Below are 21,495 nucleotides of genomic sequence, written 5' to 3'. Positions count from 1 at the left end.
TGTGCATGCCTCACGGCTTTTGACCAGTGGTTAGCTGTTGGCAGGCAGATTTGGCCCCCATGACTGGCCCGACGCCAGTTTCCTTGTCATCAGGGGCCACGGCCGAACCAGACTGCCGGATCTGGTGCTCTCGCCTTTCTGCTACATGGGTTGTCGCTTGATCTGTACAGTTCTGCTGGTACATCCTAACCCAAAGCTCAAGGGCAAATCGGTTAGTGTAGTACATGGATGGTGACCAACAGCAAATTGCCTTGGTGGTATCGCATGGCTCGGCAGTTTACCTGAACGGGCTCTGACACTGGGCCCCCATCTTGCTCTCGAGATGCTCTTCCGCCCTCGAACTAGACTAGACGGTGGAGTGGAAGCCATCATGTCCCCTGTTCGAGTAACACTGCAGGCAAGCCACAACTTATAGACCTTCTATCAAGCGGAATGGCATTGGGGCTACTCCGCCGGGCTGCAATCGCCCGATCCACAACCCGCCTCCCAGGCATCTGCTGCCAACATGTATTCACTATTTAATAAACACAGGTTGCCCAGCCTTTTCCCCCATTCAGGAGATTTCCCTCCCATGGGCATAGAGTATTCGATGTGACCACACCAGACCATTCTTCTTCATCATGGCAAATAATTGTGGCTCAACATGTCCTACTGAGAACGGCTTCTTTACAAATGATCTCAATCTTGGAGGCAGTGCCGTCCTCCTCGCTGCCTTTGCCTTCTTGACCCCCGCCACCTTCTACCTGGGATACCGCTTCCGCACCCCAGGATTTTCTGCCTTAATGGCAACCGGATTATCTTGCGAAGTCTTTGGCTTTCTTGGAAGAATTCTTTTGCACGAAGCTCGGGATCACCAAGGTTACTTTGCTCTTACGCTCTTGGGGAACATCCTAGGACCAACATTCATGTCTGGTGCCATGTCGAGTGTATTGCCACATCTACTTGCCATTCATGGGCAGGGACATGCCAGATGCCAATCCATTCTTACCACATCCTTCTTGTGTGGTCTCTTCGTCGTGAGCCTTATACTGGACATAGTTGGTACTGTGTTTGTTGCCTACGGATATGGAGGCGTGAGCGTATGTACTGGACCCCTTGATTATGACGAGGCTACCAGCTAATGAGATGGGAAGCGTGATAGGAGCGCCGATATAGTTGCTGGAGGGCTGGGTGCACAAGCCCTCCTGTTGCTTGCCATAATGGGCATGTATGTGTCTTTCACTACCGGCTTGTTTCTTAGTGATGAAGCTCCGGATCCGACATATGCGGATATCTATCATTCTACACGATTTTCCCGATTTCTTCGCTGTAAGTGCTGCTCACTTCATTCTTTTGGGCCAGGTTGAAATATATATTTACGTGTCATAGGTATGGAGGCAGCGTCTGTTCTTCTCTTTGGACAAACCATATATCGGATTTTCGAGATGATTGGTGGTTTGAACGGCACTCTATTCCAGAACGAACTCGCTTTCATGATCATGAACGGACTGATCCCATTCCTCGCCTGCCTCCTCTTAACGACTGCACATCCAGGCGCCGCTTTTGGGCCATCATGGGCTTCGACGTCTCCTCGACACCGAAAGCGCCGTGGCCTTCCTCTACCACCACTACAAACATCATTTAGCCATGCTGTCCATCATCGCTACGATCCCAACATTCGGCAACAATTTTCTCCTTCCACTCAAAGGCCGCTTCGAGAGGCTAAACCCCCACCTACGTACGGTTCCTACGGTTTACCATCATCTCCGAGACCAGTAAACAGGCCACTGAGCCCGATTATCTTGTCGCCAATATCGGTCCGAACCGTGAGCGCACAGAGACTAAGTGAGCGATCGGAGAGGTGGGCAGCACCGACAGACTTGGTAGATAGTGACATACTGTGGTGACCAGGGCCAGCAGAATATCCAAGTAGTAGACAGCATAAACGAGACTGCAGATTGCCCAAGCAAGTAAGCAGTAATAAAATGATACCTTGAAGAAAAGTTTTCTCGTATATGGAGACAGAATGAGCTCCATTTAGCCCTGCACCTCAAGTGCCATCTATGGGTCGAAAGAGACCAAAGTCCCTGTAAAAGCACAAACGAACCTATGAGATGAACGCGGTAGCCAGGAACGATGAGCCGTTACTGGGCCTCTTTACGCATCGGGACTTGTACATGAAGGCGCGCCTAGTTCGCTTACCGCAGCTCAAGCTCACTTTTCCCGGAGGTCGCGGATAAGGAACAACTCTCTCTTCCTCGGCAATGAAGGTCGCTTCTCGCGGAAATGCTGGATCCTATGCGCGTTTTTCTCAAATGGACGCATGCTGCGTGTGCGGTTGTGATGTGATATGCGCCTTGAGGACTTCATCACACTGCGGCTGTGGTGTTGATTCGTCGATTAACCGCCGCTTAGCACCAGCAGGGCATCACATCCCTGCAGGGCTATAGCATATGCATGCGAGGGCATTTTGGAGCCGCGTCTTTATGGAGACGGAGCTTGGAGATCCATGACGGGGGTTTGTAATTTATACGAGCGGCTAATGTGCTTTCGAAAATTGGCGCAATGGGAGTAGACGAGTTGCTTGACCGGGGGGGGGAGGCACAAAGTGTGAGGAAACACATCTCAACATCGACATCAGGCGATAATTAGGCGTTCTAGTCAATTTGCCGGATGTGGCCTGCCATCATTGCCAATACAGCATGATTAGCTACTATTGAAGTCCGAGTGGTGTCGGCGGGATGCAATATGCGCAAGTATGGCGATTAACACGCATCCTCTTGGGGCGTCTATGGTAGTACATACCTTGGATACATGTGGACGATGCAGAGACGCAGCGCTCTCATCGTTCACAATTGCAACTGTTGAAATAGCATAATATTTGGACCATTTCAACTTACTTTAGCAGCACTTTCAGCTGTAAAATCTGCTTTCTCTGTCGAATAACTGGATCAGATACTACACCATCGATCACAACATCATCACTACCATATGCTTGGATAGCTGCGTGTGTGATGGCATCAAACTCACATGAGGGCAAAGCTGTCCTAGTGATTTCATCAGGAACAGCGGCGGGACCAACATGATATACACGTTCTGGATGATGTACGACATCAATCTCCGGCAGCCCGGCTCGTGGCTCGCGAAACCAGCAGGGGTTGCAGACAGTAACCACTCTGAGAGCGAAATTGTTGTATTAGGTTAGTGAATGGACAATTAAGAACGATACTATGAATGGAGAATTCACAGGTATGCTGAAGCTTGAGAGAGTTGGTTTATATCTGATTTGAGTCTTATTTCTTCATGGTCCATCATCACGCAATACGCGGCGACAAAGTGCACACGGCAACTATACGTTATCCCTAAGACAAATATGGATTATTCCGATCGTGGATACTGTAAGGCGATCATTCGCCTAACAGTCGTAATTTATGCACTGTATCATAGAGAATATTTGAAGCAGCGCGTAGAGATGATTGACTTAAGTTCGGGGCTGAAGTACGTGGGAGAAAGGTCGAATACGCGGAATAGCAACTCGCCTCATCCCATTTTATAAGTAGCTGTGGCAATGTAATAACATAAATATTTTGTTCTTATAGAGTGCTTATTTGCTCGGGTTTAAATTTTACTTGGTTTCATAACATTGTATGGATTTAATAATTGTAATAGTAAACTTGATGCTATGCTAGTGCTTGTTATGTTAACGAGCGCAATTGGAACTCCAAGGGCTAAAACATGCGTCCTGCCTAATGCAATAATCGGCGACAGCCCGTTATAACTTAAACCCTGTAACGTAAAAAATTACAATAACCACAATTGTAGCAATTATGCCGACGAAACTTTATGAGGCCTATCTCACGCCATAACCGATAAGTGGCGTTAATAAATGGCATGATGTATGACTACACCGAAGCGCTGTCAAACTTAATAACATGGCGCTTCTTAGCATTGGAGCCAATAAACCAATGATAAATAATAAGAATTGCGAGTGTTTAAGTGAGTAAACTTATCTTGAACTAATCTGTAAATCTCAACACCCTGTTACTTTAGTTTAGACAACACGGCTATCCAGCTCACCATCTGGATTCTGGTTAGCCTGGAATTGACTTTACCATACTCATTTTCCATACGACAAAATTAGCTATCGGATTGTATTATCTGAATTTGACGTAACTGGGCGTAATTGCCCTGTTGCTCAGACAAGCTTCTGATAGATTAAGACTGAGGGAGCTGACGTTAGCAATTAAATACTGTAAACTTATGATACTAAACGCTTATCCTAATCAAGCAATTGGAAGGGATTAGATGAAATTATTATTATTATTCCTCTATCCCCTATTTATCAATGACATACATCAACATACAATAATAAAGGCATAGAAACAGAATTCCAAAGGGTATTTCAGAATATTCACATTGTTATCTATTAAGTCACTAACAAGCCACGTCTTCGGTTATTTTTTCTTAATACACCTGGATGAGGGATGGATTCCCAATATGGCGTTTTGCTTGGGTCCATTATTCTCCTATCCCTCATATGTTTCATGTATTACCCCAAAATGAATAAAATATAAGACTTCTCCAGATCTAAAATTCAAAAGATATATAGTTAGAATTACCAGAAATATTCTGCCTGCGGCTTTTAGAGATCTCGAATATGCAGAATCATCAAGCATCACAAGCTCCGAGAGTGGCTATCCAACAAATTTAGATTTGGCAGCTCCTCAAAAAACATACAAAGAGGCGAAAATGGACATGAAGCTCAAGAATATGGAGGAACATTTAGCCTGGCTTAACTCGTTCAGTATCTGGTAAGTTTCAGAATCTCTTAATAGTCTGTAGGTATATTATCTTCAGCTAATTACTACTTCTACTCTATTAGCGCTATCTGCCTGGAATCTTTGGATGATAGTGATTACGTCCGTCGTTTATCATGTGGGCATGTTTTTCATTCGGTTTGTATTACCCCGTGGTACAAAAGGCATCATTATACCTGTCCTTTATGCAAATCTCAGTATATACCGGATTGAGATTTTATAAGATCTTTGTTCCGAACGAATTTGCTAGTTCAAACGCGCTACTGAGATTCAAATTGGGTGATTGATCTGGTATTCAGCATTCAATCTGGCAGATCAACTATCTAGGATCAATCTATTACGGTGGACAAGATGGGAACCCTTGTTTAGTAAAATAATAGTATATTAGCATCTCTATCATCAGAGAGAAAATTTGAAGGATATTTTACAAGTTGGCAAAAGCGCCTTATTGATGCCATTACCATACTCCAAAAAATGATATGAATGAATGATTGTATATATTAGCAGACAGAATAAGTGGTAGCTTTGAGCAGGTATGGTTACATTGTCTATAAATGGAATTGAAGTGAATTGAAGTATCGTACTTGTATTCAATCTTCATATCGGTGTTTTCGACAAGCTAAGATCTAGGGCGTGTAGAAAATTGAATATATGTATATGAGCTATATGATGGAGGCTCCTCCCGTGGCTGTGATTCTCTAAGGGTGGCTCATATGATCCAACTGGGATAGCTTGCTTTCTATTGTAATTCTGTCTCTGATTGGCTTATCGGTCCGTCCTTCTGGTATCATTGTGCTTCTTATAGCGTTGGGTCGCGATAGTAAGCTCGATCACCTTAAGTTGCGACGACTTCCTTTTAGGGTATCATGCACAAGGATGAGGAGCAAAAGTAATGATGTAAATTAAGAAATAGGCATAGTAGCAGCACATAGAACTGAATTTCATGCTTAAGAGATAAATAAACCTTATTTATGCTTTAGGTATGTCGCTCCTTGTCCGACTTGTAGCATTCTTATTGCCCACCCCAATTTATTATTCTTGTACTATTGACTTCTCATGCAACCTACTGAATCCAGAATAACTTTGCCTTACCGATTGTCATTATTCTGTAACGTTATATTATTCCCATACTGTTACTTTCCTATGCTACTGTATGCGGGGTTCGACGACTAACGTTACATGTAATTTTAGCAATTAATCCATTTGAACCAAATACGCACAGGGTATTAATCGTGATAGAGTTCAACAAACATCGGATTTTGAGCGCAAAGTCGTTCGATGTGCGTCATCACCTCCACCCCGGCACTCCTAGCTAAGGGCGTCCCTGTTAACCATCAAACACCAGATCATCCTGAAGCAATATTCAGAGCCCTCTTACAGGGCGACCACGGACTTTGCTCTGCGCGCTATCCTGGATATGGGTCTCAGAAAAAGAGGAGCAGCCACTGCAATATAGCAGAATCTTTCAGCATGTCACGATACGCCACCATGTGAAGCCACCATGAGAAGCCACCCAATCCTGAGTCTCCGGGAAGGTTTAGGGAACGATGGTGGCCAAAATATTTCAACCACTGAAACTATAAAGCTTCCGGGGGATATGAAATGGAGCGGTTATGCTTTGGTGGGCCAATAATTACGATGGTGATAATTTCATAGCCGGGTCGATGATATGAACACTACAGAGACATCATACCACTATGTGAACGTAAAAGTCAATTTACCTACAATTCAACTAACCAGTAAATTACGTCAAAATTAGAACTGGAATTATTATTCACTAAATAAGTTCATGTCATCATCTCGATAATTTTTGAGAGTCTTTAAACCTGTCCGACACCTAAGCTCACTAACTCAAGACAGACACAAACGCTTAAGTGTGTTCATTATATTATATACTTTGGTTTGCCTCGTTCATATATATACATCTTCGCATAGATTTGACGGTCCAATCTTATATATGTGGTACTTGAACTTGAATCTATAGATATCGGCTCTCAATTGGCTTCACATCCCGCAATATGGTCTTGTTCACGGTGGGAGATTATCTTGCCGAAAGGCTCTCCCAAATTGGGATTCGCCATCATTTCATCGTCCCAGGTGACTACAATCTCGTCCTGCTCGATAAACTCGAGGCGCATCCAGCATTAACCGAGATTGGTTGCACAAACGAACTAAATTGCTCTCTGGCTGCTGAAGGCTATGCACGCGCTTGTGGTGTTGGTGTTTGCGTTGTTACCTACAGTGTAGGCGCCTTCTCAGCCCTCAATGGAATCGGCAGCGCGTATGCAGAGAACCTCCCTGTTATCTTAGTCAGTGGTGCACCTAACACGAATGATATGGATCAACATCTACTACACCATACGCTCGGGGATCATGACTTTAGCTACCAGTTTGAGATGGCTAAGAGGGTCACTTGCTGCGCCGTAGCCATCCGTCGGGCTGCCCAAGCCCCGGAGTTGATCGATCGAGCTATCCGAACCGCGCTTTTGAAACGGAAGCCAGCGTATATCGAAGTGCCGACGAACTTATCCAGAGAGGCATGTGCTCGGCCTGGACCTGCCAGTGCTATTGCTGAGCCGAATCTGAGTGATGGGCCAGCTCTTGACTCTGCTGTTATTGCCGCCTCTGAGTTCCTCTGTGCGAAGCAGAAGCAAGTTATTCTTGTCGGGCCAAAAGTGCGAAGAGCCGGCGCGCAGAAGGCTCTGCTCCGGCTAGCAGAAGCCATCGGATGCGCCGTGGTTCTTCAACCAGCAGCAAAGGGCTCTTTCCCCGAGGACCACCCCCAGTTCGCAGGAATCTTTTGGGGCCAGGTCAGCACGCTCGCAGCCGACACTATTGTCAATTGGGCTGATGTCCTCATCTGCATCGGCACTGTGTTTACAGATTACAGTACAGTTGGCTGGACAGCTTTGCCCAATGTTCCGCAATTAGTCGCGGATATAGACAGCGTGACCCTGGCTCATCCAAATATATATTTCAGTCGTGTTCAGTTGCACGATTTTCTGTCCAGGCTAGCTGAAGCAGCCAGCTGGAATAGCAGCACGATGACTGAGTATACCCGACTTCGTCCTGACCCTTCCCTAGGACACGCTTCTCGCGGACAGGAGAAGTTAACTAGAAAGGAGGTCGCTCGACAGACGCAATTGCTCTTGACTCCAGAGACGACGGTGTTCACTGACACTGGCGATTCATGGTTTAATGGAATTCAACTATGCCTTCCACGTGGAGCCGAGTTTGAGATTGAGATGCAATGGGGCCATATTGGATGGACTATCCCAGCTTCATTTGGTTACGCTCTTGCAAAACCAGAGAGGAGAACCATTGTCATGGTGGGGGATGGTGCGTTCCAGATGACTGCCCAGGAAGTTTCGCAGATGGTACGATACCGCATTCCCATTATTATTCTTTTATTAAACAACAGAGGCTACACAATTGAGGTGGAAATTCATGATGGCCTGTATAATCGTATTCAAAATTGGGATTATGCGCTTCTAGTCCAGGCATTCAGTTCTAAAGAGGAAGGAGGACGTGCTCTTGGTCTTGAGGCTCATACCGCGGAGGAGATTTCTGGAGCGCTCGAGAGAGCTATGGCACACAAAGATGGACCAACGCTTATCGAGTGTAACATCCATCCAGATGACTGCAGTAGAGAGCTGATTACTTGGGGACATTTTGTTGCGGCGGCTAACTCCCGTGTCTCTGCTAAAGACTGATAGCTTACTTAAGGATATGCCTAAAAAAAAAAAAAGGTTAAGGAAAAAGTTTTATAGCATTAATTAAATTGAATACAATTTTCTTTAAAAAAAAATATTTAAACTATTAATTTTTCGATGAAATTATAGGTATGGCAGTGGCTTTGAGCAAAAGACAAGCGGGTTCTTGCCATCGCATGATTGCTGGCAATTCCCATACACATCCAAATCACTGCAATGCACAGGTGAGAGAAAATGGTGTTGATATCACGCTTGTCTTGGGAGTTTGGCTCTTCGCATTCAGATTGTTACTGTAGCCTAGAAGAGCTGCTGAGTCTGGGGTGCCAGGCTATTGCAACACATACTTGATACTGCCCATTAGGAAATAGGGTGGACTAGCTAATCTTGGGATGTAGTAATAGGTGTAGTAATCATCATATTGAAAACATCGGGGACTACGAAGTGGGCTCGTGTTTAGTAGCTCGTATGGCGATGATTCATGGTCGTGCATGCTTCCGTTGTGAGTAAGGTATTTGATGCATTCAAATCTGGCCAGTGTACTAACCATGGTGAAAGTCGGCAATTGGCGACAGCATCCAACATATCAGACGACTTTGGAGCTCAACTATGGAGCGTTTTGCTTGACAAGGGTCTTCAACCTTGGAAGATAGCTAAGGTACATGTAGGGAGGAGGTGAAGATGGATGCTGTAGAATATATATAGGGACGCAACATGAGGTTCAACTCTTTCGATAGGTGAAATGAACGGCTTATTTAAGTAAAACCTCCAAAATAGATATTTATTTTCCCCGTTCCTATTAAATATGATGAATCCACTCATATCGTAAAGATCATTGATATGTTGCCTCATTTCTATTCCGGTACTCGAATAAATTCCCAAATGACCCCAGCATGCAGCCTCGTTATAAGTGTTTCACCATCGTTGAGAGTTGCTACCTGTTTTAAAGTATTGTTGCTGGCTGGTACTAGAAGCTGATATCCTCCCTCGGGATGTCTTCTTGGTAAAAATAATTGACTAGAACCGAATGTAGATGTTGCCTGCATGCGATCTGTCGGCACGAGGTCATCCTGAAAGCTTAGATATTTGTTGGTGTACTTATTGAAGAATCCGAAATAGCCATTGGCCTCGACACAAAGCCAATGAGTGGTCTCCTTCATAATACCAGCAGGGCCTCTAACATACACCTGCCCGACCCAAGTGGCGATTACTTCCCCAGAGCCTTTGACTTGAATAGTATACGTATTGCCAGGCCAAGGAACCACATCCGAGGGGTCATCTCGGAGTGAGAGATCCCCTATGGCGATCGAATCGCCCCTCGGGGTGTATATTATAGAAGAAATCGTTGAGGTAGCGTCACACGGATTGTCGCTCATGATGAATGATGTATATAAGCTAGTAAAAAGGGTATGCGGGTGATGGGGTAAGGATGAAGGTATGGCAGAGATTGAATACTGGTGAAATCATAGGTGAGTGGATTTAAAATACTTTCCGGCCATCTTATATGACGGGTATCAATATAAAACTTAATACTTGTTAATGTGTATGCAGCCATTGATGTGGCTTTCTACTTAATCCGGACCTATTAAAGCAGATTGATTCGGCTCCAATGTGATCGTATTGCCGGAGCGAATACCAAAGCGTATACTAAAAGTGCCGCTGGGAATTGAATTCAAGCCACTTTGATACACCCAAATCGCTTCAACCGCATACCTGTTCGTCTTCGGCAGGGGACTGGAATGCAGAATCTGGTGGGCCGTTCTCCGTTACTGACGCATGCAGCTGAGTCGCGCACTTCTATACATGGTCTGTCTATTCCGCATTCCGTATGTTTCAAAGGAATATGTATTTTCTGTTTCGAAATATCTGCTAAATTTTTATCATACTTGTCCGTGGGTTACTTCTATACTGGTCACCTCTACGGGAATAGCTCTACTTTAGGTTCATCCTGTATATCTTTAGTGCAGCCAGTGGAAGTTATCTTCAGAGCCGAACTTTTGGCATTGAGAGTATTTCTATATAAGGCAGTTGGAAATGGATAACTTATTTTGGGAACTGCCTAGAATCTTGTGAGCTCCGGACTCAATAACCTCTTACGCCTTGTCTTACAGTTGTATCATATACCAGCAGGGCAAAAATTACCAAGTAGGCTGTGTATCGAGAACTTTTACATGCCCCTCATTATCTGAACGATTTAGAATATGTTTAGTTTCTTTGCAAGATTTTCAAAAGAGCGCGCTTGAAAGGTTCTCATGTCAATCGCAAAAGAGTTTCAAGAGATATAAGAGGAAGGTATAGGGTCTGTGAGGTCTCATGGAGAGATCTTACAAGGAAATCAACCGAAAGAGTATGAAAGCAGTATAATTCCTGTGGAAAAGAAGAATAGAGTTTTTCTTTAATTATTGTATTCAAGGTGTTGAGAAAATCATGGCTCTGTATCCTCTCATATCTTTCAGATCTTGACTTGGCTAATACCGACAGTGGATATATTGTAGGAAGCACGCTTCCAGGATTTCGATTTTTATTCATTGCTACTATCTTATTGATGCTGTACACGCCATTGTAATTTATCATTTCCTCTCTACGCTCCTTGACCCTGTATCGCGCCGGCGTCGAAGCATATGTAGTTTGGTGTTAGACAACCTCGGGACAGAGCACTCTACAAATTAACCTCTAGTTATTCCAATTCCTGCTCTTGTCGGTGAGTTTAGTTCACATGGTCTCGGCTTTTTACGTGCTCAACCTTGCTCTTCGACTTCTTCCGCACGGTGTCTAGTTTCGGCCCGCAGTAACGTGGAAGAGAAGGCAAGAAATATACAGATGTATGCAGCACTAAAATCTTATCCAACTGCCACCAACTCTTTGCAACCTTCTCACAGAACTCACCGCTCGTCCTGCAATCAATAATATCGCGAAACCAAACATATGCATTAATTAAAATAATGGATCACGAAGTGAAGACACAATATGTCCATCACGAAGGTTCAAGGCATACCCGTCCACCGATACTGCAGAGGTTGCGTTATGTCGTTATCCTGACCTTGCTGCGTCTCATTTTCATTCCTGTAAATTGGTTCCAGCACATCTCCCGCCGAAATAAATTCCAGCCCAGCTATATCAGGAGGTACAAGTGCCGCCCGGCACTTCCAATCCGGTAAGATAATTGCAGCAGATGATGCGACTTGTCTGAAGTTGGTCACCAATCAACATCGCATGTAGTGTTTTCGTTCCCGAATCTTCTGCGCCGAATGCCCCCCAGCGTTTCCCGGTACTCTTTACTATCCACGGCGGCGGTTTCGTTACCGGGAATCCCAAGGTCGACGATGAGCCCAACCACACTATGGCCTCAGAACATTGCATGGCGGTTGTCGCTCTCAACTACACCAAATACCCCTTCGCCAGACATCCCAGCGGTGTAGAGGATGTCGAGGCGCTTCTTCTCGCAGCTCTTAATGACGATACGCTGCCGCTGGATCGCACCAGCGTGGCAGTGTCTGGTTACTCAACCGGCGGCCAACTGGCCCTTGGCCTCTGCCAACGCCCAAAGATGCGTGCTCTTCCCATTACTGCTGTTATCGTGCAGCACGGTAGCATCGATTTCACATCCCGCTCGCCCACCATGGATTTAACACGACCATATAAGCCCATGCTCGGAGGGATGCGTGGCAAAGACACTGATATGGGCTATGAGCTTAATCCAGCATTCAAGTGGTTTTATGCACCGTATGGCATTGACCTCCGAGATCCCCTACTTAGCCCGGCCTTTGCGCCACGCAAGTCCTTGCCTCCTCACGTCTTCTTTCTCCAGGCCGAGCTTGATCACCTCACCGGCGAGACGTTGCGCACGGCATGTCGCCTGGCTGGACGTCCCGTGCCTGATGTTGGAGCCATGGCTGGCCGCAATGCGCCGTGGAGTGAGCGCAACATTGGTGCAGCCCCCGTCGAGGACGTGCTAGCTGGGCGAGGGCCGCCAAGTATCACAGCGGAAGCCTGGACTCAGGCGGATCGTGAGCGTTTCGCTTGGGAGGACGAGGCGAGCGGCGTGCGTTTGCTCCTAGTGCCTGACGCGCTACACTGCTTCGATAGCCCTTCTACTATGCAACTTTTTGATGCTGACACAATCCAGGATGCCGCAGCCAAGAGCAAAGTAACGAATGCGGAAATAGGTCAATGGCTCTGGAGGGTCTGGGTCACTAGGAAGCAAAACTAGCCAAAGGTGTTGCATATTGATAAAGAAAGATTTGTTGCAATGAGAAGAAATTGGTTCCCTTGATCTGCGTTCTTCTATCTTCAAAATCTACGTGAATTGTCTCTTCTATCTCCAAAGCGCCCAACCGAAATAAGTAGATGAGAGAATATTAGTTGCTTCACCTCGAAAGAAAAGCAACGCCGTGAAATCATTTCCAGAATGTAGCGCAAGATTTTATTACGTAGCATCTCAGCTTTGCTAATAGACGTGCAGTTAACAGCACTTCGAAAAGAGTCGAGGGAGCAAGCCAAATAACAAAATACATCCCTTGATCTTTAATAACGCTAAAATATATAAGTGTGACGAGCCGTGAACCTAATAGTTAGTAATTTCCAATGTTACGCATCCCTTAGAGACAAACAGTTGGAGGATCTGGCTCTAAAGAGTGAGCTGTTTGGATTTATGTTGGCGGATAGGTCAGGTTGGGTATTCAGGCAATCTTATCACGTAACTAGTAGAATGCTATAGGTAGATTCAATCTGGTCGTTGTGTTATGAACTGCTATTCTAAACTATATGAATGAGTATAATGAAGTGACATTTTGCATCAAATTGCTATTGCTGTAGAGTTCTCAATTTTTTACTGACAAAGCAGTGTGGCACACTCTTTGATCTCATCCTTGCCTTTGGTCTCCATCCATTTTTCTGTATCTTCCCTCAGGATTTTCATCTTCTGCCAGTCGTCAATGTTCACCTCTTCTCGAATAAAGGCATCAAACCTGAAGTACTTGGTTCGCTTATCTTTCGGCCTCCTCCGATTTAATCTCCCAAGACCACGGCGGAAGTCTCGATCTTTAGCTCTGGTGTTCGTACTGTAAGACATAACTGTGGCAATAGTATTGAGGATATTTTCTGGGAGTTCTCCTGCCTCGGTATGATATCCCGTCCCAATACTGACAATGCACGACACGGTTGGCTCCTCCGCAACTTGATCTTCATCCGAGGGCAGAGGTGGAGCAAGGTCGTAACGCGCTTCCCAGACTTGATGGATGGGGTTGTTATTTATAAGAGCGCCATCCCAGAAATCGACTCCATCGATTGCGACATGGGGAAGAAAGGTGGGTGCCGCGGAGGTGGCGCAAGCCGCATCGGCAATGCTGACATTCTCGAATTCGGACGATCCAGCATCTTCTGGTGGTTTGTAGGACTTAAAAAGCACAGACTCACTTTTGTCAATCCTGGTGGCGCACATAAACCTAGCGAGTCTTAGATCTTAGTGAAAGTGCAGCAGACATACACAGCACCTACATTCGGCCAGATTCTTCCTTGAGTAGCTTGTTGTTGCCTTTATTGGAAACGTCATCCTCGTATGTGGAGGTCTCCTCCATCACCTTGTCGATAGCTGCGGTGAGGGGTTCTCTGGGAAAGCGGCTTTGGAATAGGGACTTGAGTTGGAGGAAGCCATTGCCAACCCAGTAGCCAGCCATATCAAAATCATGAAGATTCAGGCCCCAGATTCTAGGACTGAAGAGGTCCGTGACTATTGTTTCGAATTTTTCGATTGCAACTGTGGTGCTCATGCCGAGACGAAAGAGCATCAGGGCAATGAGCCCACCTGAACTAGTTCCTCCAGCAAGGTCAAAGTAATCCTTAGGTAGGGGCTTCATGCCATCGCCCTGCCCTCTGAGGTTCTTCACTTCTTCCATAATACGGTCCAAGATAAGTAAGGTGCTGATGCCTTTAACGCCGCCTCCATCAAGGCTGAGCAATCTCAAACGTGTTGACATTGTGAAGACTGTCGCCCATTCGTACGGAGTCGTGGAGCCGGGAATGACGATCTGCGTGGATGGGGAGATTGATGGGATTGTTGACAGGGTCATGCTACCTTAATATGATACAACTATGCCTTTTTTTGTCATGCCGTAAGTGGCTGGAGGAGACTTTGAAGGCTTAACTGGCATCTTATAAGCCGGTCTCTTTGGCGTCGAATGAGATGGGGAATTGAAGGAATGTTCAAAGCCACCATATATACCTACCATTAGCCACGAGAGCAAGCAGCGCTTGGAAAGGTTGAACTAGAATTAAGCATTTGCCTTGCGAGAATTTTAGGTATATAGGCTTAAATATATAAAGGCGGGTCATCCTAGCATGCAAGAAGATAGAGACCGTTGAGTTATGGTGAAAACTTCTCTTAACACAGATGGTGCTTGAACGATCTCGTCATATCCCGCATGAACGAAGCAAGTAGCATCATGCAGCTTCTACTTGCCAATGGGGGCGCTGATCTTCCGGCTGGTGATCCGGCCTACCTCAACGGTTTACTCCAGCGGGTGCTCCAGGCACAAATAGTGGTGAGCCACAACAGTCCTAAAGCAATGTGATGCACTGCCTCTTTCATTCTCGATGGAGCTCGGGACGAGAGGATATTCCTTAGTTATGTCACTCGAGCAAGTCAGCTAAGAGGATTTATTAACTCTGTTAGGACTACGACGAACGAGAAAAACCTTGGAAGTTAACGCATAGATGGTGGTTGCAGTATCTAGCTGGTCTTATCGGCGTTTCCATTTTTGGGGCGTCCATCACCTTCGGCGTTCTCACCACATCAAGCAACGCTTCAAGCGTCGAAACCAGCAATCACACCAGCGGGACCGGCAACGAGCCCGGCAACGAGCCCGGCACACAAGATAGCAATGGAACACAATCCTCCCCTCGATTCGACGAGGGTACTGTCAGAACTTTTCTTGCCGTCACTTTCCTGCTTTTTTTACTTGTGATCGCGTTCGGCAATTTGATACTCTACCTCTTAGTTTTTCATGAGAACAAGTATTTCACAGAAGAGGGGTTTTACAAAGTTGTATTTCATGCCAAGTTCAACAATCTCCTACACTCATGCAACTTGCTTATTACAACTATTATGCTGGCAGCATTTATTATGACATCCCTTGTGATAGTCGCTTATGCTGAGGTGGTTGGATGGATTATCCTATATTTCATCTTCATGTATTGGTTTATATACTTCTGGCTGTGGTATAATCAGCTTGATCGAGGCTCTAGCCAGACGCAGCCGCGCCCAGACGCGTAGCACGGGCACACAAGGCTATCACTGGGCTGGTTCTTACGGAGAAGAGTGCTAACAAGGAGGCTAAGGATTACTGTTGCCGGACGCCGCTGCACCTGGTCGCGCAGGACGGGGACAAGGCCGTTATGAGGCTGCTCGTCGTTAAGGATACCGAGATGGAGGATAAGGCCCGGTATGGAAATGGAAAGACCGCGGTGTAGATGGCCTTGCAGAATGGGCCGCTCAAATAGCTGTCGAGCCGCCTTCCCAACCATTGCCTTGTTGCCCGGCCCCACCTATAGATCCAGGACGTGGCAGGCTGAAGAGAGTGAAAGAATAATGATGCCTGTTAATGGCGTAGAATGAATGGTCATTCACATGGCATTACTGAAGTTTCGAAAATTGTTGAGTAGTTATGCAAGCCGAGTGTTTGCCCTCGGTTGGTTGAGGTAGCCGGGGAGAAGAGGACAGTCCAAAGGGCGAGTGTTGTGGCGTGAGGATGTTGGCGTAACTCGAAAAGCACATCCCATGAATATCAGAAAATTCCCAGGAATTACCATTCCTCTACTGTATCAGCTCGTGTAGCCGTTAGCTTGTCAATCACCCGAACCAGCCCGTAGCCGGTAGTCGAGGCTAGCTTTGGAGTGGTCTATTCGGGTGATTAGTTCAACATGGCTGTCAGCTAAAATGAAAATTTGCGCCGGCGTTGCCACACAGAAGTTTATGTAGACGCCAAGACAGTTTATGCAATCGCGACATCGCGGCGGTGGTGTAGACGTCAAAAAGAGCTGAAAGGAGCTGAAAGGAGCTGAAAAAAAGCTGATTAATAGAAGAATCTACCTATCTGCAAGATAAGCGGTCAAAGCCTTTTAAATTTATCTACCGAGTAAGTATTTGCACTATGGGTACCCCATGCTTTGATATGCATGTCCTGGGTAGGCTGATGTAGGCATCAATCCCAAGAAAGGGACTTTTGCTCCTCTGTTAACATTTATTAATGAGTCAGGTGTTATGTTGAAAAGAGAATTCAAATAAGTGATGATAGTTGTAGCGATCGTGGACAAAAGCGTCAAGGGTTAGAGGGCGTAGCCATTAATCTAATCTTTAATACCCGACACACCTTCTTCAATTGGACGAACTGTAGATACAAGAAAGGCCAGAAAAAGACCCAGAACTGATGAAAACATTAACCATAGCCATAAAGTTCGAAAACCAGAGAGCTCTGCCGATCATGATAAAGCGTCTTGTGCTTTTTCATGTGCACAAACAGGCCGAAGATAAAAGAGCGGCTGAAATAGACATTTGTATTAACGAATGGTAAAACTGTCTAAATTTAACTATCTACAATACCAAAAGAATGACCATAGCCACTATTATAGCCTTATTCATTCTGTAATGAAAAGGGATTAGCAATAGTCTAGAGATTTATTCACACGCTCCAGGAAGGGAGAAATTGCCTCCCTGACCACGCGGAGTAGCATCAGCATCAGCGCCGTTTGGACAGGCACCAGGCATCACAAACCCACATGCCGGATTCCACTCTCCTTGATGAGTGATACGAATCGTGCCGTCAACAGTACTGTTTGCAATGCCACAGATTGCAAGCGAAGAAGATGTCGATTGCTTCTTTGCACTGATGCTATATGATCCTTCTCCATTTGAAGATCCAGATAGACGAACGTTAACAGAAGCCTTCACGCTTAGACTTGTAATGTCAATTGTCTGTGTTCCTTGTCCTTTGATGATGACTCCTGATTCTGTTGTAAAATTGTCATAAGTGACTTCGTTTAGCAGCCCATGAACTCCAGATGTTGTAAGCAACGCTCTACCACCACCCTCTACTGCTGACTCTATTATATAAACGCCGTCTTGTAGAAGAGGATAGTCTTCTAATAAAGGAGCCCATGTTGGGGTGATTGTCTGGCATAGGCTGTCCTGTTCAGGGTTCTCGCAGTATGGCGGATCTATTGCAGATAGGGTTGGAAACCGAGCAGTTATAAGTCTCGTAGAATTGCCAGGCCCACGCTCTCCCCAAGTGGCCATTGTGCCGTTGGGGTGCCAGGGAAATTTGGCAGCCCCTGCAGTCCAACCGCCGGTCTTGTTATTAAGCATTTGCCCCGCGTCACAGTTATCATTATCATATTCATCAGCAGGCAAGAGCCATTTTTCGAGAAGATGAAGACGTCCAAGAGGAGCACCAAGGACTGAATCACCTGAGAGACCAGTGAGGGTGTAATCAAGAAAAGGGGGTAAATCCATGGCGCTAAGTGAACGAAGCTGATTGTGGAACTGCCTTGCGGATCCAAACAGATAGTATTTTCCGGAAGGATCCAGAGCAATATCTTCATCCCACTCAAGACATTTTGTGATTCGTGTAGACTCCCCAGTAGAGAGATCGAGCGACCAGTCATCGAAATTAAATCCTTGAGCACGAGTACTAGCATATAGTACCGTGTTGCCCTTAAAAAATGCTTTGCCTTCATACCAAGCCATGCGATTTGCCCAGTCGGCGCTCGTCTGGGGGGGAGTGTGGTTGGATGGATTGAGCACTCTCAGATTCTGGACAGTATATGCGACGGGCCTGTTTCCGTTGACCGTCTGTATTAAATCGCCGAGTAACATAAGAAACCCGTCTTTCCTAACAATGCTCACTAGGAAGTGATTGCCATCTGGAGAAACGCGAGGCTCGCGGAGCTCGATGACATCACTATTATTATTGAGCTGTGGGATGTCTATGGGATATATGTTGGCTTCTTGGCAGTCCAACACACTAGGGGAGCAATAAAGAAGTTGCGGCTCGATATTGGCTCCTGGCACATCTACCCCAGAAGCGTTTGATTGTACCGTAGTTCCAAAGAAGACGGACTTTTGGTCTGGGAGGGCATTCAGATATTCAATGCCATTTTGAGGATCCAATTGGCAAGTGAGACAAGTATATCCCGAGCCATCGGCACGAATGTATCCAATCTGGGATTGCGTAGGATTCTGAGTTTCGAAAAAAGGACAGAGAATGACAGAGCCGTCCCGTGACCAGACACAGGACTCAGTACTGATGCCAGCAACAGTTGGTGGGAATGGCACGACGTCTAAATTCACCGGCAAAGGGCTTGGCGAGCTTGCTGCTATAGGCCAGATCCATGATGTAGTAAAAATCGTCAAAGTGAAGGGCAGTCGGCGTGAGAACCGCATTATGGAAAAGTGTTAAAAGAAGTTGCTGACAATGTTGCTCATGGTCAAGTAGAGATATTGAGCAGAAAATAATTCACAGGTCCTTCAATGGCCAAATATATATACATGTACTTGCCTTACATCCTATGCTTGCCTGGCGTGTACAACTATGTTGAGATAGATTATTTGCACATTGCTAGATTTAGGCTGCTTTATTCTCCTGTCGAAAACTTTACCACGTCTGTACTGATCGTCGCACACTGCGCCATACGGCTGACGCGTTTTGATGATATATGCACTGCGTCAGGGGAGAGCTTATAAAATAAGCGATGTCATAATAAGTACCTGTAAGTAGTATAGTCCTTTTTGTTCCTAAAAGAGTAGTGTGTTATTAGAGATTTGATCTCTCAAAACTAATTCACAAAGCGATTAGACAACAGAATTTACTCGCCAAAAGAGAGTGGTGATCATGTTCAAGTATCGCAGCGTGCTAGTTCCTATAACCTCTTTCAGAGACTAATGAGTTAAATCTTCTCAGACAAGTATCGAAATTTTGCTAAAGGATTTATCTTGTGTTTGAATCTCACGATTCTGCCCGGTAACTAAACCTGCGCACGCGGACTCAGTGATTCGTCCCTCTCGTACTAGAGACTAGCCACTCCGCTTACGATTCAGTAAATAAACTATCCTAGAACAAGCATAGTTTACGCTGCATCAAATTCTACGGAAATGCAACGCACAGACACCTGAATCGACCTCAGTAAGGGGTCGAGAAGAGAGAAAGAGAGAAAGGGGAGGAGGCTGGCGTTTCTGCTTGGGATAAACTATATAAGGACTGCAAATCACATTTATTACATTTCGAGAAACAAACCAATCAATCTAATAACATAAATCCCTCTCAAGAGACTGCTAGAAAATGTGGTCCTTAAAATCTCTATTATTCCAAGTGCCAATGATACTTGACGTGGCTTTCGCCAGCAATGTCAAAACGGATCCTGAAAACGCCACTGCGTTTGCTCTGACGGTAATTATCCCAGACGGTCATAATCATTTCTTGTGATACTTATACTTTTTGATCTCTCTAGTACGGCTTTCCATTGCTTGGTTTTGCCCAAGTATCACTATTAGCTTTCGAGAACGGCGGAGTGAATCAACTTCAGCGATCACCCGGGTTGGCAAACGCATCTACAACCAGTGTTGTAACCCCTAATGTAGACACTCTTTACGGCGTCGCCGTCTTTGATCTTGCCGTGGATGACATCGTGGTCACTATTCCGTCCATTCCGGAGAACGAACGTTACTATAGCTTTGCTTTCTTTGATCCGTAAGACAGCACCCATCTTCTAACCAACTATGAGCCGATTTTAACACTTGACATGTTAATGACAGATACGGTACCAATTTCGTTACTCTTGGGTCTGAGCCAGTACCAATCTCACCGGGGAACTATTTACTACGACGTGGCAGCAAGACATGGGGATTTGAACAGTCAAATAACAAGGACTACCAAGGTTATATCGACTCTCCCACAGGCAATGGTGTTTTCCTCACGAGAATTGAAGTCAAGAACAACAATACGGACATTTCTGTGGTCGAGGGTTATCTCAATGGAACAAATCTATCTCCCATTCCTCGTGAATCTGGCGACTCTCTGCCAGAATTACCCCCCTTAACGCCAGCAACATTTGCTGGCCTGAAAGGCTTGTCCACGCCACTACAAACCCTTGAACTGACAGCTCGCTTACAAGCTGCAAACCCTCCTTTCAATGTAACTGATGCTGCATTTATTGATGCCACACTGTTTGCTGCAGGTATTCGTAACGGGACATATCATCAGCCTGCAGGAATTGACCTGGAAAAAGCCAATACCTTGGCAGATGCCGAGATTGGAATCTACAGCGAGACCGGTCGTCAGTTGCTAGGTAATCAATGGGCCCGGTACAATCATCAAGGGCTGTATGGAGACAACTTCGCCGCCCGCTCACTGCTAGCACAAATTGGATATCTGAACCTGCAGGAATCCCAAGCAATTTATCCGTTCTCGCTCACAGAAAAAGACGGCAATACATCTATTGCGCATAACGAAGCACTTTTGTACACCTTTGTTGGAGGAAAACCACCAACTCTGTCACCAGGAGGATTTTGGAGTGTCACTATGTACGATGCCGAGCATTTTCTGATTGACAATTCTCTCAACGTGTATGCTCTTGGCGATCGGAGTAATCTAACATATCCTGACGGAACCCCTGTTTATGGGCCAACGTCCGGGCCAGAGAATGATGCTCGCGTATTCCAGATTCTCATTCAGGCGGTTGATGTTGCCCCTCCGCAAAACTGGACAAACAAGTTCGTGTTGAATTCTCCATGACCAAATTTCTGAGGATCTTCAACTAACAGTTATCTTCTAGTTGGCTTCCTGCTCCCAGTAATGGAAACTTTTCTACAGTCCGTAAGTCAGACAGGCGGTGTATCAAACTACTTTGGTAAAAGACTTAGCTAATGAAACATATAGTTCGTTTATATGGTCCAACTTCGGCGTTGACAGACGGATCGTGGGCGTACCCGAAAGTAAGCA

The 21,495-nt window shown here is 45.6% G+C and overlaps 8 protein-coding genes across 8 annotated transcripts; 5 read left to right on the top strand and 3 right to left on the bottom strand.

Moving 5' to 3' along the window:
* Positions 1 to 620: 620 nt before the first annotated feature.
* On the top strand, positions 621 to 1,788 carry TRIVIDRAFT_70539 (uncharacterized protein; the record flags this gene model as incomplete). Its single annotated transcript, XM_014105286.1, has 3 exons — positions 621 to 1,079; positions 1,134 to 1,308; positions 1,369 to 1,788. Coding segments are annotated over 3 exons (1,054 nt in total), but the record flags the coding sequence as incomplete, so codon positions are not given.
* Positions 1,789 to 6,814: 5,026 nt separating this feature from the next.
* Positions 6,815 to 8,509, top strand: TRIVIDRAFT_52525 (uncharacterized protein; the record flags this gene model as incomplete). Its single annotated transcript, XM_014105285.1, has 1 exon — positions 6,815 to 8,509. The coding sequence occupies one exon, from the start codon at positions 6,815 to 6,817 to the stop codon at positions 8,507 to 8,509; it is 1,695 nt and encodes a 564-aa protein (XP_013960760.1).
* Positions 8,510 to 9,375: 866 nt separating this feature from the next.
* On the bottom strand, positions 9,376 to 9,768 carry TRIVIDRAFT_19490 (uncharacterized protein; the record flags this gene model as incomplete). The annotated part of the gene is made up of 1 exon (XM_014104649.1): positions 9,376 to 9,768. A coding segment is annotated over one exon (393 nt), but the record flags the coding sequence as incomplete, so codon positions are not given.
* A 1,680-nt stretch (positions 9,769 to 11,448) lies between these two features.
* On the top strand, positions 11,449 to 12,716 carry TRIVIDRAFT_141683 (uncharacterized protein; the record flags this gene model as incomplete). The annotated part of the gene is made up of 3 exons (XM_014105284.1): positions 11,449 to 11,660; positions 11,726 to 12,386; positions 12,453 to 12,716. The coding sequence occupies 3 exons, from the start codon at positions 11,449 to 11,451 to the stop codon at positions 12,714 to 12,716; spliced, it is 1,137 nt and encodes a 378-aa protein (XP_013960759.1).
* Positions 12,717 to 13,334: 618 nt separating this feature from the next.
* Positions 13,335 to 14,481, bottom strand: TRIVIDRAFT_52462 (uncharacterized protein; the record flags this gene model as incomplete). Its single annotated transcript, XM_014105283.1, has 2 exons — positions 13,335 to 13,950; positions 14,003 to 14,481. 2 exons carry the CDS (start codon positions 14,479 to 14,481, stop codon positions 13,335 to 13,337), a joined length of 1,095 nt encoding a protein of 364 aa, XP_013960758.1.
* Positions 14,482 to 14,946: 465 nt separating this feature from the next.
* On the top strand, positions 14,947 to 15,973 carry TRIVIDRAFT_218705 (uncharacterized protein; the record flags this gene model as incomplete). Its single annotated transcript, XM_014105282.1, has 3 exons — positions 14,947 to 15,045; positions 15,177 to 15,422; positions 15,842 to 15,973. 3 exons carry the CDS (start codon positions 14,947 to 14,949, stop codon positions 15,971 to 15,973), a joined length of 477 nt encoding a protein of 158 aa, XP_013960757.1.
* Positions 15,974 to 16,938: 965 nt separating this feature from the next.
* On the bottom strand, positions 16,939 to 18,941 carry TRIVIDRAFT_70535 (uncharacterized protein; the record flags this gene model as incomplete). Its single annotated transcript, XM_014105281.1, has 2 exons — positions 16,939 to 17,041; positions 17,188 to 18,941. 2 exons carry the CDS (start codon positions 18,939 to 18,941, stop codon positions 16,939 to 16,941), a joined length of 1,857 nt encoding a protein of 618 aa, XP_013960756.1.
* Positions 18,942 to 20,005: 1,064 nt separating this feature from the next.
* TRIVIDRAFT_4199 (uncharacterized protein) lies at positions 20,006 to 21,353 on the top strand (the record flags this gene model as incomplete). Its single annotated transcript, XM_014104633.1, has 3 exons — positions 20,006 to 20,244; positions 20,310 to 21,266; positions 21,329 to 21,353. Coding segments are annotated over 3 exons (1,221 nt in total), but the record flags the coding sequence as incomplete, so codon positions are not given.
* Between the last annotated feature and the right edge of the window lie 142 nt (positions 21,354 to 21,495).

This window comes from Trichoderma virens (genome assembly GCF_000170995.1).
Source record: "Trichoderma virens Gv29-8 chromosome Unknown TRIVIscaffold_2, whole genome shotgun sequence".
Classification (NCBI taxonomy): Eukaryota; Fungi; Ascomycota; class Sordariomycetes; order Hypocreales; family Hypocreaceae; genus Trichoderma; species Trichoderma virens.
Note: the sequence above shows the minus strand (reverse complement) of the source record. Positions and strands in the feature narration are given on the sequence as shown.